Consider the following 26,926-nt stretch of genomic DNA (forward strand, 5'->3'; position numbering starts at 1 on the left):
AAACTGAGGCTCACAGGCGTTAGCTGCATCGCTAACATCATGATGATAGGAAATGGCGAAGCTGGTAGCAGAACCCAGGTCTGTGGATTTCTAGCACAGCACTCTTTCCACTTATAGCCCATTGCATCTTGTTGCACCATATTGGAGTATGTTTTTTAACATCTTAATTTATTTTATCATCTTATCTTTTTAAAAATTTATTTATTTATTTATTTTTGGCTGCATTGCGTCTTCGTTGCAGTGCATGGGCTTCTCGTCACAGTGGCTTCTCTTGTTGCAGAGCACAGGCTCTAGGCTCACGGGCTTCAGTAGTTGTGGCTCGCCGGCTCTAGAGCACAGGCTCAGTAGTTGTGGCGCACGGGCTTAGCTGCTCCACGGCATGTGGGATCTTCCTGGACCAGGGCTCGAACCTGTGTCCCCTGCATTGGCAGGTGGATTCTTAACCACTGTGCCACCAGGGAAGTCCCTTTATCCTCCTATCTTATGTTGGAACTTCCTTGATGGCAAGATAAGTATCATGTCAGGGAAACGTGGCACGAAATAAGTAGAATATAGGTTTTAAAAAGCATATAGACATTACAAATTAAAGCAGCATAAGTGTTAACTATCTAGCCTCCATTTTCCAATCAGTTTAAATTACTTTAATGTACGTTTTAAACTCAAAATTAGCTGTAATCCCAATATGTAACCCTCTTAATGCTTGGTGAATCGCACTGTATCATTTCATTTTGATTTCCCTCCTTTTGCAGGGTATATCACATTCTTGAACATGTATCTGGAACTTGTATAAAAGGAAAAGAGGAATTTTCTCCTTGTATATTTTCTAGACTAGTTCTTTTACCTTAAAGCCATATATATTTTGCATGCAAATAATTCACTTAACTTTTCTTCAAAGTCTCTTAATAATTCCTTATAGCGTGCTTAAAACAAAGTCAGGGCTTCCCTGGTGGCGCAGTGGTTGAGAGTCCGCCTGCCGATGCAGGGGACACGGGTTCGTGCCCCGGTCCGGGAAGATCCCACGTGCCACGGAGCGGCTGGGCCCGTGAGCCATGGCCCCTGAGCCTGCGCATCCGGAGCCTGTGCTCCGCAATGGGAGAGGCTACAACAGTGAGAGGCCTGCGTACCGCAAAAAAAAAAAAAGTCAAATTACAGTGGAAGTGGAGATCACAAATGGTGAGCCGTTTCTCATGCCTGGCGGACACCCCCTGCAACCATTTCATTTGGAGATGAGTGCACAGGAGGGTGACATGAGAGCATCTCACTAGAGCTCTGAGCTGAGGACTCTGGAATGATCCTGGGTTAATCTCCAAAGAAAACCTCTCAGCCTATTTTCCATCACTATCCAAGCAACCCGGAAAAAATTAATTTGAATGAAGTTATTTTCCTATAATGACTGTATTAAAAAGACATGTGTTTCAAAGAAAGTGGCCTTGAACATGATTATATGCCTCCTGATTAGAGAAAAATAACCGGGTCTAAGTGACAGTCCCAACACACAGAGAAGACTTTTCAGAAAACATGTCGCTGAATCAAAGCTAGGTTAAGCAATGTCACTTTGATTTCTCTCCTCCCCGTCTTCTGCCAGTGGCATGCTCAGCCCATCACATCTAGCTTTAAAAGGAAACCACTGGAACACCATGTCCATTACTTTGTGATAATCTATGTCTCCTTTAAGAACAGATTTGTTTGGATTTTAAGGGATTGGGAAAAGTGTATTCACGTGATTTCCACAATGGCCTGTCTTCAGCCCGCTGCCATATCCTATTCCACCCGCCAGGACTGGGGGAGAAAAGGTGGTAGAAAAGGCCAGCGTGGGCGTTCAGACTGGCTGCGCTTCTGTAGTGAAGGTCAAGGTCACTCCCCCACTCGTTGCCAGCATCTGGCTCTTCCTTTCAGCATCCTTTAAGGGACTGCTCAGAGACAGGCATTCATACCCTGAACACCTGTGAGAGATGACTGGGCCAGCCAGACGCATAGTCCTTGTTTTCTCATTTTCACCTGTTACCTCATTCCCTCTCTTTCTCACTATACTTGCCAAAATTCAACCTCAGGCACAGATGGTGAGAAAATGATTTTTGCCTACTGAGCCAAAGAAAGTGCCCAAATATTAATGGGTATTTATCTAGAAACAGAACCTGAGACTTAATAGAAGAGAAGGACTTGGATTTCCAACACTAATGTCTAAACTGGGGAAGTATTTCATTGATTTAAAACAAATTGCTTCGAAGTGCACTGAGTTGTTGTTATGCATAGAAAGGTTCAGTATGCTTATGCCTTGGTCATTCAGAATGTCAAGTCCAATGTTAGATTATAAATAGTCTCTGTTACAAGTGGTTGCCTCTGCCTTCTGATTTATAGCAGTATTCTCTTCATCTCTTAGCCCTCACCCACCTCCAGGATTCACAGATATAAAGGTCTCCAAATGGATACCTTTTAAAAGAGTCTGAAGAGCCCTGAGGTTGGCAAACCGCTGCTTCAATGCTCCCCAAACTGAATGTTATTTCTACAGCCTGAAAGAGTTTGGCGGGGTACAAGTTTGGTTCTGATTACATAATTATGCTACAGAAGTATGAAAAAAAATCATCACTATAACCCTCCAGGTGCTTAAACAGTTTGATAGACTGTAGCCATTCTGGCATCAGCGCCCCCAGCTGTGTTGCTTAGCAACATTTTAATTCCAGAAGAATCGAAGGAGATGCAGTCCCTGTGGAGAGGGAAACAGAAATAAGAGGGCTGTTGACAGATGATCTGAGTTGTTTCTTCTAATATACTGTGAAGATCACTAGCTCTTTTCATGAATGATAAATGGACTGTACACAGATCAATGGGCTCAGCAATAAACTGGGACCAGGCTCCATATCTAAGGCACACAGGCCGAGAGGCCCAGAGACTTCCTCATCTCGATGATTTGGTGTGTGTTTTCTTAAGGGTTCCACGGGAGGAAATTGATCCAAGCCATCAGTCAGCCCTTGCCCTTTTGTGGTATCTGCTAATAAAAATGATTTTAGAAATGGATACTTTGGCCTTTCTATCACTGGGCAGGTGCAGCCAGGGGGCCGGAGCAATGCAGGGTAAACGGTCTCCCACCAGAGATCTAAAAATCCGCAGATGTGCCCATGACCATTCCCTCTGTGTCTGCCTCCACACCCTGTCATAAGCCAAGCAGGTGCACATGGAGGAGGGAGATGAGATATTTCTGAAATATTGAATGTCCAATTATATGAATACTTACTTATCTCTAAGCCAATCACAATGAGCTCCTTTAGTGTAAGGGATTTAAAATCTAGTTGGTTGGTATTATCTGGAGGTAGGAAAATATTACATATTCACATAATTAGAGGGAAAGACTTTTCTGAATCACAGACATATAAACATACAGACAGATACAGAGAGCTTATAGTTTTAATTCTAAAACTTCAGACATAAGTCAAGCATATACAAAGTTCACACGTCCATTTTAAAGACCTGGTCTCTTCTCAGTGGGTATACATTCTCAATTTATTTGAGCTCAAAATACACTCACAAAAAAGAACAGTAAACCAGATTCTCTGTCCTCTTTCACCCAACAGAGACAAGGTCTCAATAAATCATCAGTCCCTTTCTAGTGATCAACAGATGGTCAGCCCAAATAGAAAGGAGAACCATCCAGGAAACTTAGGGGAGTCATGAGGAAGGACGGAGTTGAGTCTTATCTCAGAATGTGGATGGCAGTGTGGTCCTTTGAAATTAGCCATTTTCCAGAACGTGAAAGGATGGAGTGGGAGTGGGGGAGTTCTTAAGGATCGCTGTTTTCCACAAGCACAGGGCTCAGGTTAAAAAAAAAATTGGAGGAAAAGTGGAGAGAGGCGGATGGAGTTATGAACCTAAGGGCCCACTCTCACAGGCACTGCTGAATTTCCCAGGCAGCCCTGGCAGTGCCCGCCTGTGTCTGAAAGCTGCACTTGGACCAGTAACCACGCTCCTCGGGAGAGGAAAATTGCTTTCTGGGTCTCCGGTCTGCTTATCTCCAGCAGCCTGCCTTGGTTAGCTCCTCATGTTTCTGAAGAGCATTTTATATTGCTTATTGTTTTGGTAACTAGTTGCAAAGATTATGCCTGCTAATGTTGTCTAATTGCATTTTTTTCTTCTGTTCACAGGATGTTGAAAAGGCAAAATCTAAGAATAATCCTGTAAAGTAAGTTATTTTTTTTTATTAGTTGGAAATGTTCATTTGAATGTACTCCAGGCATGTGAAAAAAGAAGGTCATAAAAGAGACCTTGATTTTGAGTTCATCTCTATTCGTGACAATTTAAAAACAAAAACAAAAACAAAACAAGCAGAAAAAAAAAAACCTCCAATGAGCAGGGACCAGCTTTTTGATTTTTCCTGTGGTCCTGATGAGGAAGTGCTCCAAGTTATGCCCAGTTTACATAAATTAATATGTGCCGTCCATGAATAGCTGCCAAATACTATTATAATCAGATTCAATGCAGAGTACTTCAAGCCTTTGGGTTTTGCACATGCTAAAAAGATTACATTTTTAATTGCAAACCTTGGACCTATGACAGAGACATAAATGGCTGAAAATGTGCCAAGTGATTTCCAGCCACGTGGGGAGGTTTGGCACCTCAGCATCAAGGCCTCACTACTCTGTTAATGAAAAGCTCATACAAATATATTTAACTGAAGGTTTTTCTAGCTAACAGAGAGCTATTTCCAAGGCATTTTATGAGACACTCTTAAATTATAAACAAGCCGCACAGCACTCTTTTAAATATAGTACATCTTAGACAGCCTGTCTCTTCCAGAAGGGAGACTTTCAAATTAAAGATGGCTGTCTTGTCATTTGGGTTTGTGACATGTGATTGCAGTGTTATGATGCATACCAGTTCCACCAGCCATGTGGCCTGGGGAAGATCTGCTCTATTTGCCGGGTTACTACAGGTCTGGTAATATCACATCTCTAGGAACTATGTGTTAACTTATGTCAGCCGACTTCCATTAGAGTGGATAACAAATTCAGAAATGGGGGGTGCATTGATTTGTTTTTTAATCTGTATCTTTTAATATAAAGTGTGTCTCCTGTAGATGGCATATAGTCAAATCTTGTTTTTTTCCCCCCAGTCTTACAGTCTCTGCCTTTTGACTGGATTGTTAAATCCATTCACATTTAATGTTATTATTGATAGAGTTGGATATATATAGTTAATTATACAGTTATCTAGTTGGGACTGCATTGATTTTTAATAGTTTCTGGGAGAATGGTTCAGCTAATGCCAGTGACAAGAAGGCTGCTTGTGTTTTATAAAATAATTAACTTTTCCAAGTCACCAGGGTAGTGTTTAGCACACCATTAAATCCAAGCTCCAATTCATTTTTCCAAAAGGTTTTGTGTACTTTGTTTCTAAATTTAATTTTCTTAGGCCATGGAATATTCCTTATCAGCCTTCTGTAGCCTCTATCTATCTGTGGAGGGCTATCTGTGGTCTGGAGATGTATTATGCTATCGTCGTCCTATGGGAGCATTTTTAGTAGCTGAATTTTGGTCTGGTTGTTTGGTTGGGGTTGAAATCTTCTCTGCAGCCTGATTTCTTTTCTGTCTTTGCCCGGAAGGCTTCTCTACTGCGAGCCCGTGGCAGGCAAGCTCCATGGATTAGAGGATGGTGCTAATGAGGCCAAGGCCAGGTCTTGAGTCCCTGGGTGGGCCATTAGTGATCTTCTTTCCCATAGTCCGACTGTGCCCCTCCCTCCAGTCCATCCGCGGGCAGATGCATGCCCCGGGTCACAAGGGATGGGGCAGAGGCTGGCGGAGTGTAAATCTGGCCCTCAGTGGGACAGACATCTCCAAGTTCAAGCCCTCCCGATAGGAAGTGAGTCCCAAGCTCCATCTTTGCATGCACAAGACAGCCTATTGGCAGTGTGCGGGGCTTCGTTAAATCGTACTGATGGCCTGGAAGTGGGACCAGTTTTCTGTCTGCTCCTTGTGAGAATTCGACCCTACAGATAATTATATTTTTTATGAGCTTTGGCTAATTCACAGTACAGACTGTATCGAATGTCTAGCACTTTAAGGAATGTTGTAACGAGAAAACAGAAAAACTAGAAGAGCCAAAGGGTTACTAATAGAATGTGGAACAATGTTTTACTCTTAAATATATTTGAAGATCTGCCCAGTAACAAACCTAAGTCACAACCAACTGGTAGGTGTTTAGAATTGTCTTCTAATTAAATAAGATACCGCTGTCAGTGTGAGTTTCAGTGTCTTGTTGCATTTGGTACCTAATGCCTGATACCTAACTCAGTTGCCCAGCCACAGCCAGCTGGGTACTTTGAGAAGACAGCCCTCTTCAAGACCTCAGCTCAGGGACAGGAATTTCAGAGCACGGCTCAATTAAACTGCCTGACAGCAGAGCAGAAGTGAAGTTTTTAAAAGATTTGTGTATAGTGGTCCTCTTTCCGTTTCTGATGTCTGCCAGAGAATTTCAGTTACACACAGTGCACTGCGATCCCAAGTAGAGTCAGCGTTTGTTACATGTTTTCTGAATGAGTGAACAAGTAAACAAATTGGACACATCCCAGAAAACAGCCCTTTCAGAAACCTGGCCTGGAGGCTTAATAAGACTGGTACCTACCCTAGTAGAGTGTCAGGGCCAAAGGGTTCGTGTGTTGTAACTGACCAAGGCGTCCATTCTCTTCTTCTGATTCATGCCACGTGTAAAATGTTCCTACGTTGCCCTGGTTCATACTAACTGCTTTGCTTCTGACCAGTTATTGGCTTGATCTTGTATATGAGAATTACCATGTGATTGTTTGGGCGTACAATGAAAAGTGTGTACAGCCTTGCTGGAAAAGTAGAGGTCTGGAGGCATCATTTACAACTCAAGTATGAACACAGATTGGTGAAGATGATCATTCTGTGTGATTGGATGTCATCCTCTGGTGCAGAGTTTGGCAAATGGTTGGGGAAAAAAATCAAAAGAAGACTATTACATGACATGTGAAAATTATACGAAATTCAAATTTCAGTGTCCATAAAAGAAGTTTTATTGGCACACAGCTACACTCATTTGTTTCAGTATCGCCTGTGGCTCCTTCTGTGCTACAGTGGCAGAGTTGAGACTGTACAAACCACCAAACCAAAAATATTTACTATCTGGCCCCTTACAGAAAAAGTTTGCTGAACCCTGCTCTGGTTGGTCAGGTAGGAAAAGGTGCAGATGTAAACTTTTCCATGACAGTGAAGGTTAAACTATCAACCCTTTCTCGTTTTGTCCTCTAAAACACTGAGTAGGTATTTACTGAGCCCTATATCTTGTGTTCAGGACTTTCTGGGGCTGAGGTATCACCTAATCCTTATTCGGAGCACAGAGACCATTCCGAATTCAGGATCATTGAAAATCGTTATGGATATGAGGTCCATTGACGGGGCAGTGATGCCTCAGAAACCCGTAAACACATAACTGGAGCATGTTGGTAGTCTTCCAAGTTGTGTGTAAATGGCTATATTGCAAATGGCATATACATTTTCTAAAATTCTATTACTTCCCAAGATCTAACTAAGGCTAATTAAGCTTTCAATTCAAGTGAGGTTAAATGATTCACAATGTTATTTACTTTGTATATTTTCTTCTCTAAAGGTTCGCCTCCCCCCTCCCTATTTCTCAACCACTTGTTTAATTTATTTTTAATACCTTCATGGTTGTAAGCTTCTTTCATCACCGTAGGGAGACGGTGGCACACATTAATTACACTCCATACAAAGGAGAAATTAAATATATGCTTAGTGAATGTAAGCACATAATGTACCTGGATACACTAAGGACTTTACCTTGAAACATTCAATATTACCTCTGCGGATAAGAATCAAAATTGTACGTTCTTAAGATCAGTGATCAGGACAAGAGATACTGGTGTACCTAGCAGTCAGTTGGAACCATGCCCGTATCAAAGCTTGATTAGTATGTTCAAACCGTGCCTCTTTAATGTGTCAGAGAGACTTTTGCTTGTATATGAACGTTCTGCAGCAATTATCTGCAAGCTTCATTGTGGCAACAAGGCCTGAGAGATGTACAGATTTCTTTTACCATATGTGACTTATCACATACATTTAAAAAAAAAAACACATTTCTGTTATTAAGACATATGTGATAGTACACTTCTGCATGTGAATTGCTTTTGGCTAAAAGCCATGCACTAATAAGCTGAGTTGAATCTAACCGAGGTTGACATCTGTTACCAAAAGGGTGGGCAGCAAGCAGTTATCAAGCGTAAAATTCTTCCTGCATTTACACATTAACAACGTTAAGCAACGTGGTGGTTGTCTTTCACAAATCGGGATCTGAATCCCCTCTGCTTAGGAAATTACAGCTTGATTTAGGCGCTGATCCATTTTATAGATATGGTGGTTTCATTATTGAAAATGACAAATAGCCACAAAGATTTTCCTGACCACGATGTTTGTGCATTATTCATTTATTCATCCAATGAATATTTATTGAGGATCTCCAGCATTCCAGGAACTGTGATAGATGTTGAGGGAATTAAAAATAAATCTGACACAGGTCTTACCCTCGAGGAGTTTAGAGTCCAGGAGGAGAGATCAAATCAGTTTGTAAAGAACTAAATACAAGATAGAGAGACATACCTTTGTTGAGTGGGGACAGATAAGGTACAAGGGAAGCTCTCGGGATGGAAAGTGCTTCTAGTTACCACTCTAGGAGAAGATGGGGGAGGGGGAGCGGAGGAAGAGATGTTAGGACCAGGACTCCAGAGACTGCTGGCTTGAGACACTGGTGCTGAGGTGGCAGACAGTGAAAGGACCGGCTGGAAACTGAGGCTCCGAAGAAATGATTGCCTAGGGCCCTCGGAGCTTATCCACATAAAAGAAATGAGCTTGGCAGAGTTGGATAACATTGAAGACCTCTACCTTGTTACTGTGAATCATCAGTGAGTCCACTAGTTATTAAACATAAACAAAGAGCCCATGGACCTGTGGTCTAGTCCTGAATCTAACACTAGCTTGTGGTGTGAAATTGGATATGTTCCTTCCTTGCTACACACCTCGGCTAGATTATGTATATGGTTCTTCCACCTCCTAAACGTAAACCAAAGCTTCAAATTTTGTTTTATAGTGATGCTTATTTGAGGAAATACTTGATGTTAAAGTTTGATGTAGATGCATACCAGCCCATACATTATAAACATTGCATATATGATATATGCGTTTATACACACACATGCACATGGGCACACACACACACACAATGCCTTTTCCCATCATTTCTGCCTCATGCATTCATGAAATGAGGGACAAGCCACATCACTAAAGTTTTAAAGGAATATGTTAGATAGATTAGCATGGCTCCAAGGATGTTGGGTTGAGCCTTTTAGATGACCCCTGTGACCAAAGGTGATTTGTGGTTGGACACATGCGCGTCACAGACACGCAGCACATCCGTGCAATCTCCAGGTCCTCTCAGAATGATAAGGCCGTGGATTCTGTACTGTGTTCTGCCGAGTCTTGTGGGACTGTCTCCTTTTGGAACAAAAGGCTCCAGCACCACGGAGCTTTGGCAGACACTGTGCCAGCCCTTTCCTGGGGCACCCTGTGAATAATGCAGGCTCAGAGAGGTCCTGTAGAAAGAGACCAACTTATCTTTGTCTTACCCAAAGTTTCCCAAATGTGTCAGACCAGAGGGCACCTTTATCCAGCACAGTGGTTCATGGGATACAGAATCGGATGCTCCGGTCTATGCAAAATAAAAGGACCACATGGAGGCCTGGCCTCCGTAGGTGGTTTGAGAAACCTAGGACCTATTCATTGGTGTCCAGTCTCTAGCAAGAGTATTCGAGGTGGTGAGCAGGTGATTGAAAAAGTCCACCACGGGAAGGAAAGAAGTCCACCACGGGAAGGAAAGAAATCCCCCAGGTCTGAAATGATAGACTCTCTCCTGTGTCTTTTACTGTGTCACACTGTCAATGATTTTTATCAGTTGTGGGTGTCCTGAGGAGCAGTTCTCAATGAGGGGAGGGGACCTCTAATCGGCTCTGGCCATTTTAAAGGTAGTTAAAGGAAAGATAACAATAAAACCTCTTTTTAAACAGCTACGTAAAATAAAATGTGCTCTCTATGTCGTCCAGATAGCTATAATTGGAGGCAGAAGGTCCTAGCAGTCATCTTCATAGCTAATGAAACTTGCACACATTTCTGGACACCCTCCTTTTCCTTGGTAATTGGAGTAGCATCATCTAGGGAATCTCAGAGGAGACAACTGAGACCTGGAGAGTGGACTGCCCAGGACCCCGAGATTCCAGCAACTCTTTTTCCACTTTGAACCTGCTGCCTTGTTCTCATCACCTCTTAGGACACACATGGTCACTTTCAGTGCCTATAAATTTGTTGTTGGCTTTAAAAGTCTTATTACCTAACCTTGGTAACAGTTTGGTTTCTGAGAATATGACAACAAATGCTTCAGACATTAATGAATCCACACATTTGCAGGCACTTTAACAATTATGCCAACTTCGATTATGTTAACTTTTTAAGGAAGAGTTTCTTCAAAGCTTCAAGCATGTTGGTTGGTCTCATTATCACCACTCATCTTTCTAAAAGCTTGATGAGAACCTTTCTTCTTTAGGTGGTCAATTAACACTAAGGACCATGATGATAAAATGGAAATAGAAAGCACCCAGTTATTGATGCAGCAGAGCAGCCTCAAGCAAGCCAGCAAAGGTGCAATTAAACCATTTTAAAGGGAATTCAGCCACTTTTTAAGCAACATTTTGAAAACACCTCTTTTTATCCTGGACTTCATTAAGTAGCATGTTACTTTCTAACTCTGTTCTTCGTATTAGCATTTACTGCTTAAACAAAAATGGACGATTTTGTTTAATCCATGCACACAAGTCAACTCAGTTTTTGATACATGAGTTACACCTAGAACTTTATTTTAACATTACCATTCAGCGATCTTTCAGAAAACTGTTGAAAACTCAGAATCACATGGCTGATCTGCTCGAAATTCCAAGAAGTCATGTCATGTGTTCTTTTAACCAACATGATTTGTGCACCTACTGTGTGCAAGGCTCCATTGAAAGGGAGAGGAGTTAGGGAAAGCTTCTGCCCTGAAAGTTGGCACACTCTCGGAGGAAACGGACACGTCATGCCCTACAGGCTCTGCGATTGAAGCGTATGCAGCATCTTCCGTGGCTGGGATGAGGGATCGAGCAACTGCTTGGAGGGGGTTCTCCTTAGCTCAGCAGGGGCCCCAGTGAACAGTGGGGATGAAGCCATTCAAAAGAGAACAACACTTTCAAAAGGCATGACGAGAGGAAAGCACATGCGTGTTGTGAGCAATATCTGGGAGGTCGGGGCAGCTCAGGAGAAGAGGCGTTTTTCACAGGAGCAGGAAATACCAAGCCTACTGGAAGCAACACCGCCAAAGACTCGGGCCCCACTTTTAGCACGAAGAGGAGAGTAGTACAGTGTAGACACAACTAAGAAAACGCTAAACAGGATTCTTTTGTTCCAGAATGTTAAAGGTGTGATGTAGGGATGGATTATAAGGCACCCTTTAAAAAAGGTTTGTGGGGAAATAGACATCAAATCCTTTCTGATTACATCTGGCTAATCCACCTCTGTGGATTTTTATGTAACTCTCGCTCCTGCAGGGCGCCTCCGAGCCTCCAGCTGTTCCCTTGTGGCTTTACCAACCCTTGATTGTTTCTTACATTTGAAAAATTTTAATTTTCATACAGTACCTTTCATGTTATTCAAATATCTAGGCTACACTAAGACATACTATTTTCGGTAGGCATGACACATAACACTGTTATTCTAGCTTCGTTTCCTGAATTCGTTCCACAGACATACAAATTCTTTCTGAATGTATTTTTATCATCCACAAATGTAAGCACAATAGGGCTATTTTTATTTCTAGAGAAATGATGCGCGGCCCCCCTGGTAACTATGTGCAGGGCTCCAAAACGCTAAATCCATCCTCCAGCTACCACAGAAGATGTTCAAAGTCAGAAACCTGGGGCCATAAGTTATTTTGTTCACCACTAGTTTAGGGAGACTGAGAACAGGAGGAATGACTTACTTTGGCCAGGGACTGAAATAGGAAACAAATAGTTTCTGCTTTATTAAAGCTTTTGCCTAAACCAACAGCAGTTATCTGGAGAGTCAACATTTAAAAAAAGACAAAAAAAAAAAGGTAAATCATTCTTCCACAGGAAAATGTTTCCATTTGTAGAATTTGTAGCATGGCGGTAGATCACGTGTCGTTATAATCCAGTTTTTACATGCACACACATTTGTATACTCTGTGCATCCATCTACCCTCATGCTCCGAGGTAATTTAAATCCAAGATAGAATTGTTGCTGATGACGTTGCAGATCTTTTCCTCGGTGTCCATTTCCCTGTCCTCGCCACACCCTACTATTTTGACTGCTTTCCTTCTTCTCTTAACCCCCATGTTCCCACAAGCGGGGTCCATGTAGTTAGGAAAAATATTTCAGAAAAGTCTGGATTTTTGCTTATTTTGTTAGCAGCTTCAGGGAGTGAATGGCTGTCTACCTCCATGGCAGCCCTGTGAGTTACTGGCAGGGCAAGCCCAGGGCAGCCAAGAGGCTCATCCACACCGCGTTATCAAACCCTATATGTGGGAGTGGCTAGGAATCTGCTAATAATAGCATCTCCATGGAGAAGCACACCTTATTCATTTCTCTACCACCAGCTGGAGATGTGTATTACTACCCACATCGGCTAAGTGAAAGGTTAACTGGCCTCAAATCATGATACCAGGGTTTACTAAGCAAATTCGACAAGCTGGTAAACTTGCTTTGAAGATCTGCTTAGACGTGTATATACTCTCTCTACACAAGTATATGCATTCATATATAATTTAAACCCCACCTACTTCCAAAAATAGATTTGATGTGATTGAAACAAGACTGTAGAGGAGGATGTTTAAAAGAAACAGGAGACCCTACTATTTCCTAGCACTACAGAAACATCTGTTTTCACATATGATGCAACTAGAAAATGCTGTGTGTTTTTAAATCTACCCAAATGAGGGCTGCCCTGCAATAACGGAGCTGAGCATTGCTGGCCCCATCTGCAGGGACGTCATGGTGGTGCCGAGGCTTTTGGGAGATCCTCTTGGGAAGTTCCATCATGCATGTGTGAGGTTCTTCTGCTGGTCCTTAGTGATGGGTGGTAGACCTTTGAATTGGGGTTTAACTTTTGAAAACTAACTAGTCCAGGACAGTGATTTAGAGTCAGGGATGTTGAAAAAGTGGGTAATCAAGACAATCAATGTAACATTGTTTCAAAATATTAGTGAGTTTCTCTGTGGATAGTGAATGCCCTGAGGAGGAAATTTACAAAGGCTTTGTAAAACAAGAGCAACAGCGCTGGACAACCACCCCGTGCAAAATAGCAACCTGTCCCGCATATACACTCCCCATCCCCTTTACCCTACTTTATTTTTCCTCTTTAGCAATTGTTAGCATACCGTATCTATCCATCTGTCTGTCTCTCTGTCAGATCGATCTATTTAGCTATTATCTATCTAAGGTTTGAAGCATCACCTTCCATGAGAATGTCAGGTCCATATGAGGGAGAACTTTGTTATTCACTGTTATAACCTTAGTACCTCAAACAGTCCCTGGCATACAGTAGGAGCTCAGTATTTGTTGAATGAATGAGTGCAGGTGTCTAAGGATATGACTTTGAAGTTCCACTGTCATAGTTCAGCATGACTGAGTTTAATCTTAGAGGAAGCCTGATTTTGCACTCTCCTTGTTAGCCCTCATCTGAGTTATAACTTTTCCTAGAAAGGAACCAAGCTTTCCTTTAAAGGAGTCAATATTCCATATGGGCTTAACTCTGAGGCATTTTAAAGTGACCTGTCCTGTCTATATAGAGCTAGAATTTTCTGTCTCAGTTGATGCCTCCGGTCTATAGCCGCCTTCCTACCCAGGATATAGTCCTGCTCTTGATTTTGAAGGGAAGGTGCGGGGGGTGGGGCGGGGGGGAAGATGTCAGCATCCCTGTGGGTAGGGCCTAGGTGTGGGCAGTTGCATTTGATGTCATTAAGCATTCTCAAGAATGACAGAACGCACATTTTTGTCACTCTAGGACAAGGAAACAGAGCATTCAGTTAACAGGTGACAGCACGTGATAGTTCCTATTTTGTGGAAAGGCCATCTTGATGCTCAGAAACTAGCAGGATAGGACACACAGCAGCCAATGCCGAAACATGCACACTTGCCCTCTTCCTCAGCGCTGGGGAGTCTGAGAAGCTCCTGATCGCCGGTTCCTCCTCCCCCAATACTTCACCGTCACAGCATGAAGAAGCCTTTGGTCAGTGTCCGCATTGACCAGTAGCCCGGCTCTCTCTTTAAGGGAGCTGGTCTTGAAGCCACAAGGGTTCAGGCAGTAACCCTGAGCAGCAGTAAAACGAAACAAACCTTCTTTCATCTCATGTTATTTTCATGAATATGTAAGTAATTAAATCCTTTGGTCACATCTCAGTAGACGGAGTTTAAAAAACAAATTTCTCACTGGATATCGATGTGTCTGAAAGAAACTAAAAAACAAGACCGTGTTTCAGGAAATAACACTGCTTCAAGGTTCATTTTGCCTCATACAGCACTTCCTAGAATTGAATTGCCTGATCTCCTCCCTCGGGGATTGCTCTTAGGCTTGCAAAAATCGAGGCTGATTTTATTGGAAAATCATCTCTGGATGAGGAACGTACTCCAGAGGAACCTTTGCATGGGACGAACAGGTTTCTGGTGCCCATGGCATGTGATCCAGGCCGATGCTGTGTGTGTTCCCAATCTTTCTGTTCATTCAGCCAGCACGTTCATTAGCGATCCTTAAGGCAGGGTGAAAGAACAAGACAGATTAGGGAGATTTACTTTGAATTGTTTGGGGGACTTATTGACTAACAGGTCAGTAATCAAATTCTAGCTTTTAACATACGCATTAAATATTTTACTCATCATGGCAGGACTCCCTGTAGTTTGTACTTCAAGTGCTGATCATAAAACATTTGGAGACGCAGGAGGGAAGGGATGTGGGAACAGATGTATATGTATGACTGATTCACTTTGTTATAAAGCAGAAACTAATAAAAAAATTTAAAAAATAAAACAATTTGGCACAAAGATCTGGGACGTTGAAGCTCTTGGATGGTTGACAGGGCAGAATTATGGCGGGAGAGTGGTGACACTGAGTAGTGAAGCTCTCATACTACCTTTGCAGGCATAGCTCATCCATCAGTCATTGCCTGCTTGTTGACTTTTTTAATTATGAAAAGAATCCAGAGTTATCTTGACAGCACAGCTAAACAGGAGACCCCAATTCAGAAATGTACCCCAGCTCCCAAACTCCACCAAGTGCAAACTGAGAATATTGTAGACAGAATACATTGAGCCTCCAGGACAGAGGAAGGGAAGGAGAAAACTGATGTAGAAGCCACACATCGGGGGGCTCTGGTAACCTTGGGGTGACATTGACTCTGGAGACTGAAGAAAAGGTACTCAAAAGCTTATTTGATTCATGGTTATGGGAGAGTTGGCGGGGACGGAAAGACAGAAAGGATAGTTTTATGAACAAGAGTGGGAGACGGAGCAGAGTGGACCCTCATCAAAGTATATACTGCATCTTAGCCCTTGAACTTCTTAGGCAAAACCTACACTAGGAAGGAGAGAGAAGATTCCCCTGTTGTGTTGCTGTTAAAAGTCTCTCTGCTTACGGCCGCTCATCAGAGCACAAGAAAACTTGATCAGAGGTGATGGGCTCGATGCCTACCTCTAGGTTTAAAATAATTCAGACGTTAAGTGTAAAAGCCAAAATGTCGGTCTGTGCTGACTTGTTGGGACCCTTCTTTTATGAATTTTGTGCCCAGATTATTACTATCATTACTTTAACTGAGAGAGGGAAAGTAAAACAATTCCCAGGATCCAGCAGCCCCACAAAGCTCTTTAACTACTGATGTACCTGACATAAAGCTTAATACTTGGGTTTCCAGCAATCAAGAAGCAGCCCTATGCAATAGCACCGGAGCTCAGTTCCCAGTGGGCATAACGGAGCTGATTAGATATATTGAGTTCTTTGTGTCATTCAAAGAAAGCAGAATCTCATACACGTCGGTGTTAGCTTCCTCTCACTTCATTTCAATTTTCAATAACCAGTGTCATCACATGTAACAGTTTCTTCATAATGAAACTTCATGTCGAATTGGATTTGTCTTTCAAGTGAAAGCACATGGTGAAGCCTTCTGAAATCTGATCCTTGAAAGAATTTTTATGGCTACAAAAACCTTCAGTATACCTCAAATTCCCCAAAACAAGAATAAGGAAGCAAATGAATAATAAAAACAAAATTGCTCTGTTTGAAAAAAAAAAGTTATATTTCTTCTTTTGCTATTTGAGAGGCCTGGGGAAAGAAGTGCTCTGGTTCATCAAAATAATTTGGTTAATGGAACTACCACGTGTAGAGAGAATGATTTTCAAGGAGTTACAAGAGTGTCTGATCCAGAGACCATCCCACACATAATCTAATCCTTCATCGATGATTTAGGAAGACCATCCAAGATTATCACAATGAACAATTCTCATCGTGCCATTTGCACAGGAATCCTGGTTGCTCAAAAGTTCTCGGTGTTTACTGTTGGTAGGAATGTAAATTGGTGCAGCCACTATGGAAAACAGTATGGAGGTTCCTTAAAAAACTAAAAATAGAGGTACCATATGATCCAGCCATCCCACTACTGGGCATATACCCAGAAAAGATGAAAACTCTAATTTGAAAAGACACATGCATCCCAGTGCGCATAGCAGCACTATTCACAATAACCAGGACATGGAAGCAACCTAAGTGTCCATCGACAGATGAATGGATAAAGAAGATGTGCTGTATGTACAGTTGACCCTGAACAACACAGGGGTTAGGGGCACCAACTCCTGCACGTACTCAAAAATCCAGGTATAACTCCACAGTCAGATTCAACAAACTGTGGATCATGTAGTACCATAGTACATATTTAGTGAAAAAAAATCCACGTATAAGTGGCCCCATGCAGTTCAAACCCATGTTGTTCAAGGGTCAACTTTATATCTGATGGAATCTTACTCAGCCACACAAAAAGGAAGGAAATCCTGTCATTTGTGACAGTATGGGTGAACCTTGAGGTCATTATGCTAAGTGAAATAAGACAGAGAAAGTCAAATACTGTATGATCTCACTGATATGTGGAATCTAAAAAGAAAACCAAACTCATAGAAAGAGAGAGTAGATTAGTAGTTGCCAGAGGTGGGGGGACATGGGTGAAGGTGGTCAGAGGGTACAAACTTCCAGTTTTAAGATGAGTAAGTTCTGGGGATGTAATGTACAGCATGGTGACTGTAGTTAACAATACTGTATCATCTACTTGGAAGTTGCTAAGAGAGTTGATCTTAAAAGTTCTCACCACACAGACAAAAAAAAAATGTAACTATTTGAGGTGATGGGTGTGTTACCTAACCTGATTGTGGTACTTGTTTTGCAATACAGTATATCAGATCATCACATTATACACCTTAAACTTACACAATGTTATATGTCAATTATATCTCGCTAAAGATGGGGAAAAAAAGAGCTAGGTTGGTAGATGCAACCATGCTCAGTCTCACTCCTCAGAGAGTCCAGTTCTGCTCCTGGATTTGGCAGTTTGGCGTTAAATCACCCCTATGCTCCACCCGCTTCCTATCGCCTCGACAGAGCTATAGTCCTTCTCACAGTGATGTGAAAAACATTAATCTAGTGTCCGCACAAATTCTCCAACGTCCAGGTAAGTCAAGTATCACCTAGACAGCTTGTCTACTAATTCTCCGACATGAAAATAGTTGAATTAGGGTGGTTTGGTGATGGATTATTGCGAACAGAACTTCCCCACAGTTTTTTAGTGGCATAGATTGCAGAAATGCAGGTCTACTGGTCCTTGTGACACTTGGGGTGGCAGGACCCAGGAGCCCTGGAGTCTCTTGACTACAAACCATACTATTCCAGTCCTTTCCTACATGGACCAACATGTGGAAAAGGTTAGAAAACACTGTTCTAGGGATCTGAGCATTATGCATCCATATTCATCTTTTATCATATTAACATTTTTCAAGTCAAGATAACGTCCTCAGATAGTGAAAGCTTCAAGGTCATAGTTCTCTCTTCCTTCCACCAATTGTTGATGGGCTAAGTTAACGTTTCCCAAAGTGTGGTCCGTGGATCGTGTTTTGAAGGATGTTAATAGGTGTTATGCAGGAAACAAACAGGTGCATGTGTGGGTGTGTGTGTTTGGTGCAAAGTGGTCAAATAAATACAGGAAATGCTGGGTTTAAAAGTTTTCTTCTAAGATGAATTTTGAGCCCTTAGCGTTCTAATGGACATTGTGCATCTCTCAGAGGGGGAATATAGGTTATTGCAGTGGTTTCCTAGCATGTTTGACCTAGAAGCCTTTTGTCTATGGAATATCAAAATCTACTTAGAGACATGCTGGGATCAGTAAAGCTGGGTTGCATTAATGATGTCAGCTCAGTAAGTTAAGCAAAGTCATTCTCATTTGAGGGTACCTCAGTGAGCCAGAAACAAGTTTCTTTAGCCAACCTACTGTTGATATATGGAGCCACTGGGGCACAACCTGGAAGGTTCACCAGCTTACCAAGGGGGCCACTAAGGGGGCCACTAGTCTGAATCAACTAGACAGTGGTCCTAAGCAGTCTTCAAGCCACAGCCCCATTGTAAGCAGGTAAAGTGAACTGGAAAATTGGAGTAATGATCTGATGAATTACATAAATATGAATACCCATACTGTCCAGATCAGCATCTCCTGTAATGTCTATCCCTCTCTTAAAACTGTCTATTTTAGACATATACATTGGTGTTTTCGAGATGATGACACAATTTTTAAAATAGCTATTTTAAGATATAATTCACATAGTATATTCACAGATTTGTACAACAGTCACCACAATCAATTTTAGGACATTTCCACCATCCCAAAATGAAACCCTGTGCCCATTAAGCAGCCACTCGCCATTCTTCCCTCCTCCCAGCCCATACCACTAGTCTGCTTTCTGTATCTATGGATTTGTCTATTCTGGACATTTCATATAAGTAGAATAATACAACATGTGGTCTTATGTGTCTGGCTTCCTTCACTTAGCATGATGTTTTCAAGGTTCATCGATATTGTAGCATGAATCAGTACTTCATTCCTTTTTATGGCTGTATAATATTCCATTTGAAGGATAGACCACATCATGTTTATCCATTCATCAACAAGGGACATTTGGGTTGTTGTCACCTTTTTGACTGTTATGAATAGTGCTGCTATGAACATTGATGCACAAGTTTTTGTGTAGTCATTCTTTTAGGTATATACCTAGTAGTGGAAATGCTGGATCATATGGTAATTCTATGTTTAGCCTTTTGAGAACCTGCCAGATTATTTTCTACAGTGACTGCCTCATTTACATTCTCACCAGAAGCGTATGAGGCTTTCACTTTCTTGGCACTATCACCAACATTTGTTATTATCCGTCTTTTTGTTTATTGTCATCTTAGCGGGTGTGAAGTGAAATCTCATTACGGTTTGGATTTGCATTTACCTGATGGCTAATGGTGTTAAGCATTTTTTCATGTGCTTATTGGCCAATTCTATATTTTCTTTGGAGAAATACCTATTCAGATCCTGTGTCTTTTAATTATTGAGTTGTAATAATTCTTTATATATTCTCAATACAAGTCCCTTATCATATATGATTTGCAAGAGTTTTCTTCTATTCTGTGCGTTGTCTTTTAACTTTTTTTTTTACAACTTTATTGGAGTATAATTGCTTCACAATGGTGTGTTAGTTTCTGCTTTATAACAAAGTGAATCAGTTATACAAATACATCTGTTCCCATATCCCTTCCCTCTTGCGTCTCCCTCCCTCCCACCCTCCCTATCCCACCCCTCCAGGCGGTCACAAAGCACCGAGCTGATCTCCCTGTGATGATGTCCTTTAAAGCACAAAAGTTTCTAATTTTGAAGAAATCCAACTTATCTATTTTTTCTCTTCTGTTGATTGTGCTTTTGGTGTCATATCTGAGAACCCATTGTCTAACCCCAGGACATGAAGGTTTGCACCTATGATTTCTTCTAACGGTTTTAGGTCTTAGGTCTTATTTTTATGTCTTTGATCCATTTCGACTTGATTTTTATATATGGTGTGAGGTAGAGGTCCAACTTCATTCTTTTGCATTTAGAAATCCAATTGTCCCAGCCCCATTTGTTGAAAAGACATAAATGTGAGAGTTTATTTCTGCATGCTTACTTCTGGTCCATTGATCTAAATATCTATCCTTATTCCAGTACCACACTGTCTTGATTGTCTTGATTACTATAGCTTTGTAGTAGGTTTTGAAATGGCTTTGATTACTATAGCCTTGTAATAGGTTTTGAAATGGGGAAGTGTGATTCCTCCCAATTTGTTCTTTTTCAAGTTTTGGGTTTTTTTTTTTTTTGGCTATTCTGGGTCCCAATTACACATTGTTTAACCCCATTTTACTTGTGTAGACACTGTCTTTTGGTTTAGAAGGCTAAACCAAAGAGTAGATATTTAGACTTTGCATATGTGACACAAAGACAAAAGCCTTAGCAATACAGAAGTGGGTATTTCCAATTCTGAATCCAAGAGCCCCAAGAGAATGGGATTGGGAATCAGGCCTCAAATCTATTCAATAGTCTGTGAACTAGGGTGTAATCAACGTCCTCTCCAAATCTGTGTGTTTACACTCATGAATCACTGTGGTCTGGATTTCTCTTCCAACTATGCTGGAGACTGAGAGTCCCCATAACCTCCATTGTGGATGAGAACCACTAGCTGACTCTAACTAGGGAATGTCAACAGAAAATTTTAAAAAGTCTTCCCTTTTCTACATTCCAAATGTATAGTGAGGAGGAATTAATAGCATTTTAAGTGTATTGAGAGATTTCACAACAAAAGAAAATTATTACTTGATATGTTTAATGCTTAGAATAAAATTATGTGGCTCTTTCTCAGAAGCATCTAACATCTTATGGATTGGTAAACTGGTGTTAAGTATGAATGGTGTTCTTCAATTCTGTAAACTATTCATTCTACTTATAAAATGGGGGGTGGGAGGGTATGGCTATTGTATCACATATCCAAGGCTTCCCAATCCATGTTCTTACTTCTTGGCATTTTTCTATAATTTTATGAAATATTTTAATATGACAAAGTCACTTCAATTACACAGTCATTATAAGTTTTGCCAAGGTTGAGTGTGGATCGTTTTGTGTTCATTAGAGCACAAAATTAGAATTTTCATTGCTGCAACTGTAAACACTGTTTGGCTCAAAGGAATCAAGCATTTTCTCATAAAATCTTGGAGAGCTGATAATTGGCATTTTCCCTGTTTTCCAGCATATTTTAATTTTTTGAAACTATTTTCTGTTTTCCGTCCCTTGGTATATTTCTTTTGGCCTGGAAGTTGCATAAGTGAGCTCTTCCAAATGAATGGCATTGCATGCAGTGCATAAACTAGTGGGCACAGAGAGAACCGTCCCCAGAGTCAGGAAAAAGAGAATAAATTATTTCTTTAATTTTCTAAGCTTTCGTTGGCCCAAAGTCTGGCAGTTAGACCTGAGTAAGTCTGGGAAAACCATCTGGCACACCTACATCTGTTCTCACATTTGCCAATCAGGATTTATCAAAAATCAATGGCTGAAAAGCATGAAGCTCTTAAGAGGTGCTAATTTGTGGCTAAAGAATAATTCAAATGCCACACCATTTGGTACTCCTGGAGTATAGTTTCAGTTTGGGGGAATTCAATGAATCCGTTTCATCTTTCTTATATTTTCTGGAAAAAGAAGAAAAAGTAGAAAGTAGTTCATATCTACAGACCCTCTTTTCCCTCCCTTTGTCTTTTCATATACTGGAATGACTTTGCCCAGGGGGTTTAGATACCTTGCTGGTACTTATTAATGGGCACTCAGACATCCCTGCTCTCTTCCCAGTGATTAGGATGTTCTCAGCAAAACACCAGCACTTGGGTCTAAATCATTTCCCACTTACCATTCCTGTTCTCCAACCTTCTGCCTGCCACTCAAAGTCGGTCATCTACAAGGAACCCCTCCCATCCCCCTCCCTCCACGCCAGCAAGGGGGAGAGGTCATTCATTATTCATTGCGATGCTTCCTCTTTGCCAAGGTATATTCTCTTGCTTCAGACTCGAAACAGCTCATTGGCTTGCGGGGATCCAGCAGCCACTGGCGGAAGGACAAGTTTATTATGGAAAGCACATGGCTCTGCCAGATTTCACTGGCAGATTCTGAAGCCAGAGCAAGAAATTGGCTGGCACTCTCCATGCATGAATGTCCTTTGGCCTTCACCGTGCTCATTGTTACACAGGAGCCCCTTATAAAGTACACAGACATTTTTCAGATAATAAAACAAGTAATACCTTTCACATACCAGCACCTATAGGGAGTTGATGCCTCAAAACCAAGCCTATACCATGATGGCCCATGTGTAATTGACTAAATTCTAGTTTGATGCAATTAGAGTTTGCTTTCATCAGACTTTGTCGATTTGGGGATTAAAATGGTTTACTTTTGTACCTCATATGCTTGGCACGAGGGGTTTTGTCCCTGAATTACCAAAAGCACCTTGTTAAAAGGTGATTTCCCTAAAGATGCCATTCTTCAGTATTCCCTTTAGGGTCAGCTTTACGATGTGAGATCTAAGTGCATGAATGGTAAACTCTACTACTGTGCGCTAAAATTTGGAATCTGAAACATAGCAAACCATATCTAACTCACTAGTAAGTAAAAACAAAGCATGTGTGATAGATAAAATATGGGCATGTGTTAAAAATCGCAGTGTGCATTAGCAGAGTTGAAAAGGGTCCCACAGACAGAGCCTAGGGAATCAAAAAATCTTTCAACTCCTAAGAAAACGCATGATAGTTTGCTTTGAAGGACACGCATACCCTTTGCCTAGAAGGGTTTTCTTCTCTGCCGGGAAATCCACAGTGTACCAACTCTCACAGCGTCCCAAATCACGTTCTAAATCCAACCAAAAGCTTATCTGATTATACGTGTTTATGAGGCTGGTGAGTATCTAGACCTTAGAAGGAAGAGGACAGTTTGTGTGTAGTGTTTGTTACAGAGAAGGAAGTTAGGGGCGATTCTCCAGGGCTGTTTTTCTTTCGTGAAAAAGTAGAGTATGTCAAAATGGAGCCACAGCTGAGACTTGGGCAGTTGCCAGCAGATACATAGGGCCTAATCATATTTAAGACTTCAGTTCTATTGACAGAGATAATAACATTAGACATGACCACCAGATTTTAGATTTTTCTATAAAAAGTGAATTGAATCTCACCTTTATATAGATGGATGAGTCTCAAATCCTCTTGGTAGGGTGGCAGGGCAACTATGGAAACTCAAAATGTGACACTCTTTTACTGTCTGCACTTTGATTTGTCTCAGGGACATAATTAATGAACAAAGATAGTGATTAAACCTTCCAGCTAGTGAAAAGAGACTAGTGGGGCTTGTAAAAAGAATCCATCATGTGTGTATGTGTGTGTATGTATGTGTACATACTTTTAGCAAACATCAATTTTCTGTCACTGAAGGCAAAGCTGTTTAGCTTCGGGGTTCTTACCTGCATCTGATGAATTCCATCTAGATAAACAATGCTTGATTTTTATGGGATTATGAAAATGGAGATAACTTGGACAAATAGTACCTCTCCCAGGGAAAGCATTCTGCATGATTCTTGGACTTGAATGGAAATGTGTTGCAACTCTGCTCTCCTAGACGCTAAGGGGATTCCAAAATGAGGCCACCAACCTCTGCCCACAGGGGCAGTGGAGTTCAGTTGTGGGAGTGGGGGAGGAGAGTTCAGATACACAGAAGCTTCCGCTTCTGGATAGAGGTCAACCCAAGTGTGATACAGAATAAATTTTTTTTTGATCCTTCTCTTTTTTTCTAACATCTTTATTGGAGTATAATTGCTTTGCAATGGTGTGTTAGTTTCTGCTGTATAACAAAGTGAATCAGCTATACATATACATATGTCCCCATATCTCTTCCCTCTTGCGTCTCCCTCCCTCCCACCCTCCCTATCCCACCCCTCTAGGTGGTCACAAAGCACAGAGCTGATCTCCCTGTGCTATGCGGCTGCTTCCCACTAGCTATCTATTTTACGTTTGGTAGTGTATATATGTCCATGCCACTCTCCCACTTTGTCACAGCCTACCCTTCCCCCTCTCCACATCCTCAAGTCCATTCTCTAGCAGGTCTGTGTCTCCATTCCCGTCTTGCCCCTGGGTTCTTCATGACCTTTATTTTTTTAGATTCCATATATATGTGTTAGCATACGATATTTGTTTTTCTCTCTCTGACTTACTTCACTCTGTATGACAGACTCTAGGTCCATCCACCTCACTACAAACAACTCAATTTCATTCCTTTTTATGGCTGAGTAATATTCCATTGTATATATGTGTCACATCTTCTTTATCCATTCATCAGAATAATTTGTTTTAATGTTAGAATGAAACCAAACCTCCCCCACAAATCCTGCTGGTTCCAACAACCTTTGGGTAACATGGGGTTCCGTTGCTTCTGTTGAGTTCTAATTTCTGTGCTCTTCACCCCTCTCAGATTTTACCAGAAAGTTATTCATAGCCTGAATATCAACAAACAACCCAGCAAGGTCTATTGAATAAGAGATGCATATAACAAGACACTTGCACACACATCCAGATCTAACCATTCCACAGACAGTGATAAAGAGTAGATCCACGTGCTATTAGATGGAATTATTTTAACAATTGGCTTTTAAGAGTAGCTGTCTGGTTTGCCTCCATTTTCTCCTGAATCCAATGAAAGAGGGGCCTGCTGGGCTCTAAGGCTCCAGGCGGCTCTCACCCTGTCTAATCTATGGATCCTTTCTGCTAATGTATAGCTTCCTGTCAGTGGACAGCCATAGGGATAAACTTGAGGATATCCAGTTGTTTCATCCCAAATTTTAAAGATACCATCCTAAGGACACAATGTTATCATCTCTACATTTTAGAGAAAATTAGAAAAATTGGAAAAATAATTTGAGCTTTTTAACCAATTTATGAAGAGTAAGTGCCTAGTGCACAGTAGGCATTTAATGTTTGTTTAGATGAATGGATGAAAGAAATAGTGAAGTTAATCTCAGCCTTTAGGACACACACACACACACACACACAAACACACACGCACGCACTTGTCCCAAGGGATGCTACTAGGTCACCTCCATGGCAAAATGCTGGCCGCTGGCACTGGCCTCGGGAGTCCAGGCTGTCTGCAAGGCTTTTGAAGAACCCAAGGCATAGTCTGGAGAAATGAAGAGTCTGGGTTCAAATCTTAGCTCTGCTGCTTCCCCACTGGGTAGTTTTGAGCAAATTTGCTTCATCTCTCTTTGCCTCCCTTTCTGCATCTGTAAAAAGGGGATAATGATATCACCTGCTTCATAGGCTGTGATGCAGCTTAAATGAGTTGATATGCATACGTGGAATAGTGTAGCTATACAAGGGTTTGCTATGATGTTCGTCCCTGTATTGGAAAGCCTACCATCTGGGTTCAGTGGCAAGAGCTCCTTACTTGGCCTTGAGCAATTTTCTTAACTTTTCTCAGCCTTCGTTTCCTTATTTCTAAAATGAGATAAGGCCTCTTACCATGTGGATAAAAATCCCTGGCATATGGTAAGTGCTGGCTAAACATCTGCTGAATCTGCTGGATGTGGGTTCTTAGTGCACTTGCCACAAAAGAAGCCACAATTCAGCGGATCAGATATTTCTAGTATTTTCCTTGCCTTGTCTTGCAGCTCTCCTGCTTCCCATGTACTGTGCCTTTACGTAAAGAGTAAGTCCAGGGCTGGGGAAGCATCAAGGCTGGACTGGACGTTCTGTTTTAGTTCTAAACTTTCTATGTCATAAAAGAAAATAACAAAGTATGTGTTGGTGTCCTTTGCCAAAAGCAGCCTCGCCACATCAAAGCCTGACAAGTCTATTTATTTGGTCTCTTCTGAGATGAAAAGGGTGAGTAAAATTCTCCCACTCTGCTTCACACTGGTTGCATGAGGTCCCCACTACTGGCACCAGCCAAATAATGGTATAATTCAGGAAAGAGACACCCCTTCAAGTCACATCACCTTTCCTATGCAAAGCAGAAAGGGAAGTCATTCAAGTTCATATGAGTCACTCTTCTTGAGGATCTATGGGGAAATCAATTTCATTGCAGAGCTGAGATGGAAGTAGCTGTGAATGCCGTGGTTTCTAAATGAAGATGTAGCATATGGAGAACACAGAGTGGAATTTATAGCTCGTAATTATAGACAATATGGGGTAGAGTCCATCTTGCTGGTGTTCGCAGCAGTCCACATCAAAGCTTTGCCAAATTGCCATGACCTCCTCACCATTTTCCCAGTGATTGAATCTTGCATACCACTTCAATCCATATTCATTGATTTTTGTTGCTCAAATGGAAGCTTATTGGTGGATCTGTTGGGCTGACCTCTTAGAATAAAAGCCTTGATGTCACATGGAAAGTGCAGCTTGGGACTTCCCTGGTGGCTCAGTGGTTGGGAGTCCGTCTGCCAATGCAGGGGACACGGGTTTGAGCCCTGGTCCAGGACGATCCCACATGCCGTGGAGCAACTAAGCCCATGAACCACAACTACTGAGCCTGCACTCTAGAGCCCGCGAGCCACAACTACTGAGCCTGCGCGCCACAACTACTGAAGCCTGCATGCCTAGAGCCCGTGCTCTGCAACAAGAGAAGCCACTGCAATGAGAAGCCCGTGCATCACAACGAAGAGTAGCCCCCGCTCACCGCAACTAGAGAAAGCCC

The 26,926-nt window shown here is 41.7% G+C and overlaps 1 protein-coding gene across 3 annotated transcripts in view; it reads left to right on the forward strand.

Annotated features, from left to right (window-relative positions):
* AFF2 (ALF transcription elongation factor 2) overlaps positions 1-26,926 on the forward strand; it is a gene marked incomplete at both ends in the record, with an annotated part of 497,311 nt that overhangs the window by 397,667 nt on the left and 72,718 nt on the right. For all 3 annotated transcript variants that reach the window (XM_079727720.1, XM_079727719.1, XM_079727721.1), the window contains one exon: positions 4,137-4,174. In XM_079727720.1, the coding sequence (XP_079583846.1) occupies positions 4,137-4,174 (38 nt within the window). The remainder of the gene's footprint in view (positions 1-4,136; positions 4,175-26,926) is intronic.

This window comes from Hyperoodon ampullatus (genome assembly GCF_949752795.1).
Source record: "Hyperoodon ampullatus genome assembly, chromosome: X".
Taxonomy (NCBI): Eukaryota; Metazoa; Chordata; class Mammalia; order Artiodactyla; family Ziphiidae; genus Hyperoodon; species Hyperoodon ampullatus.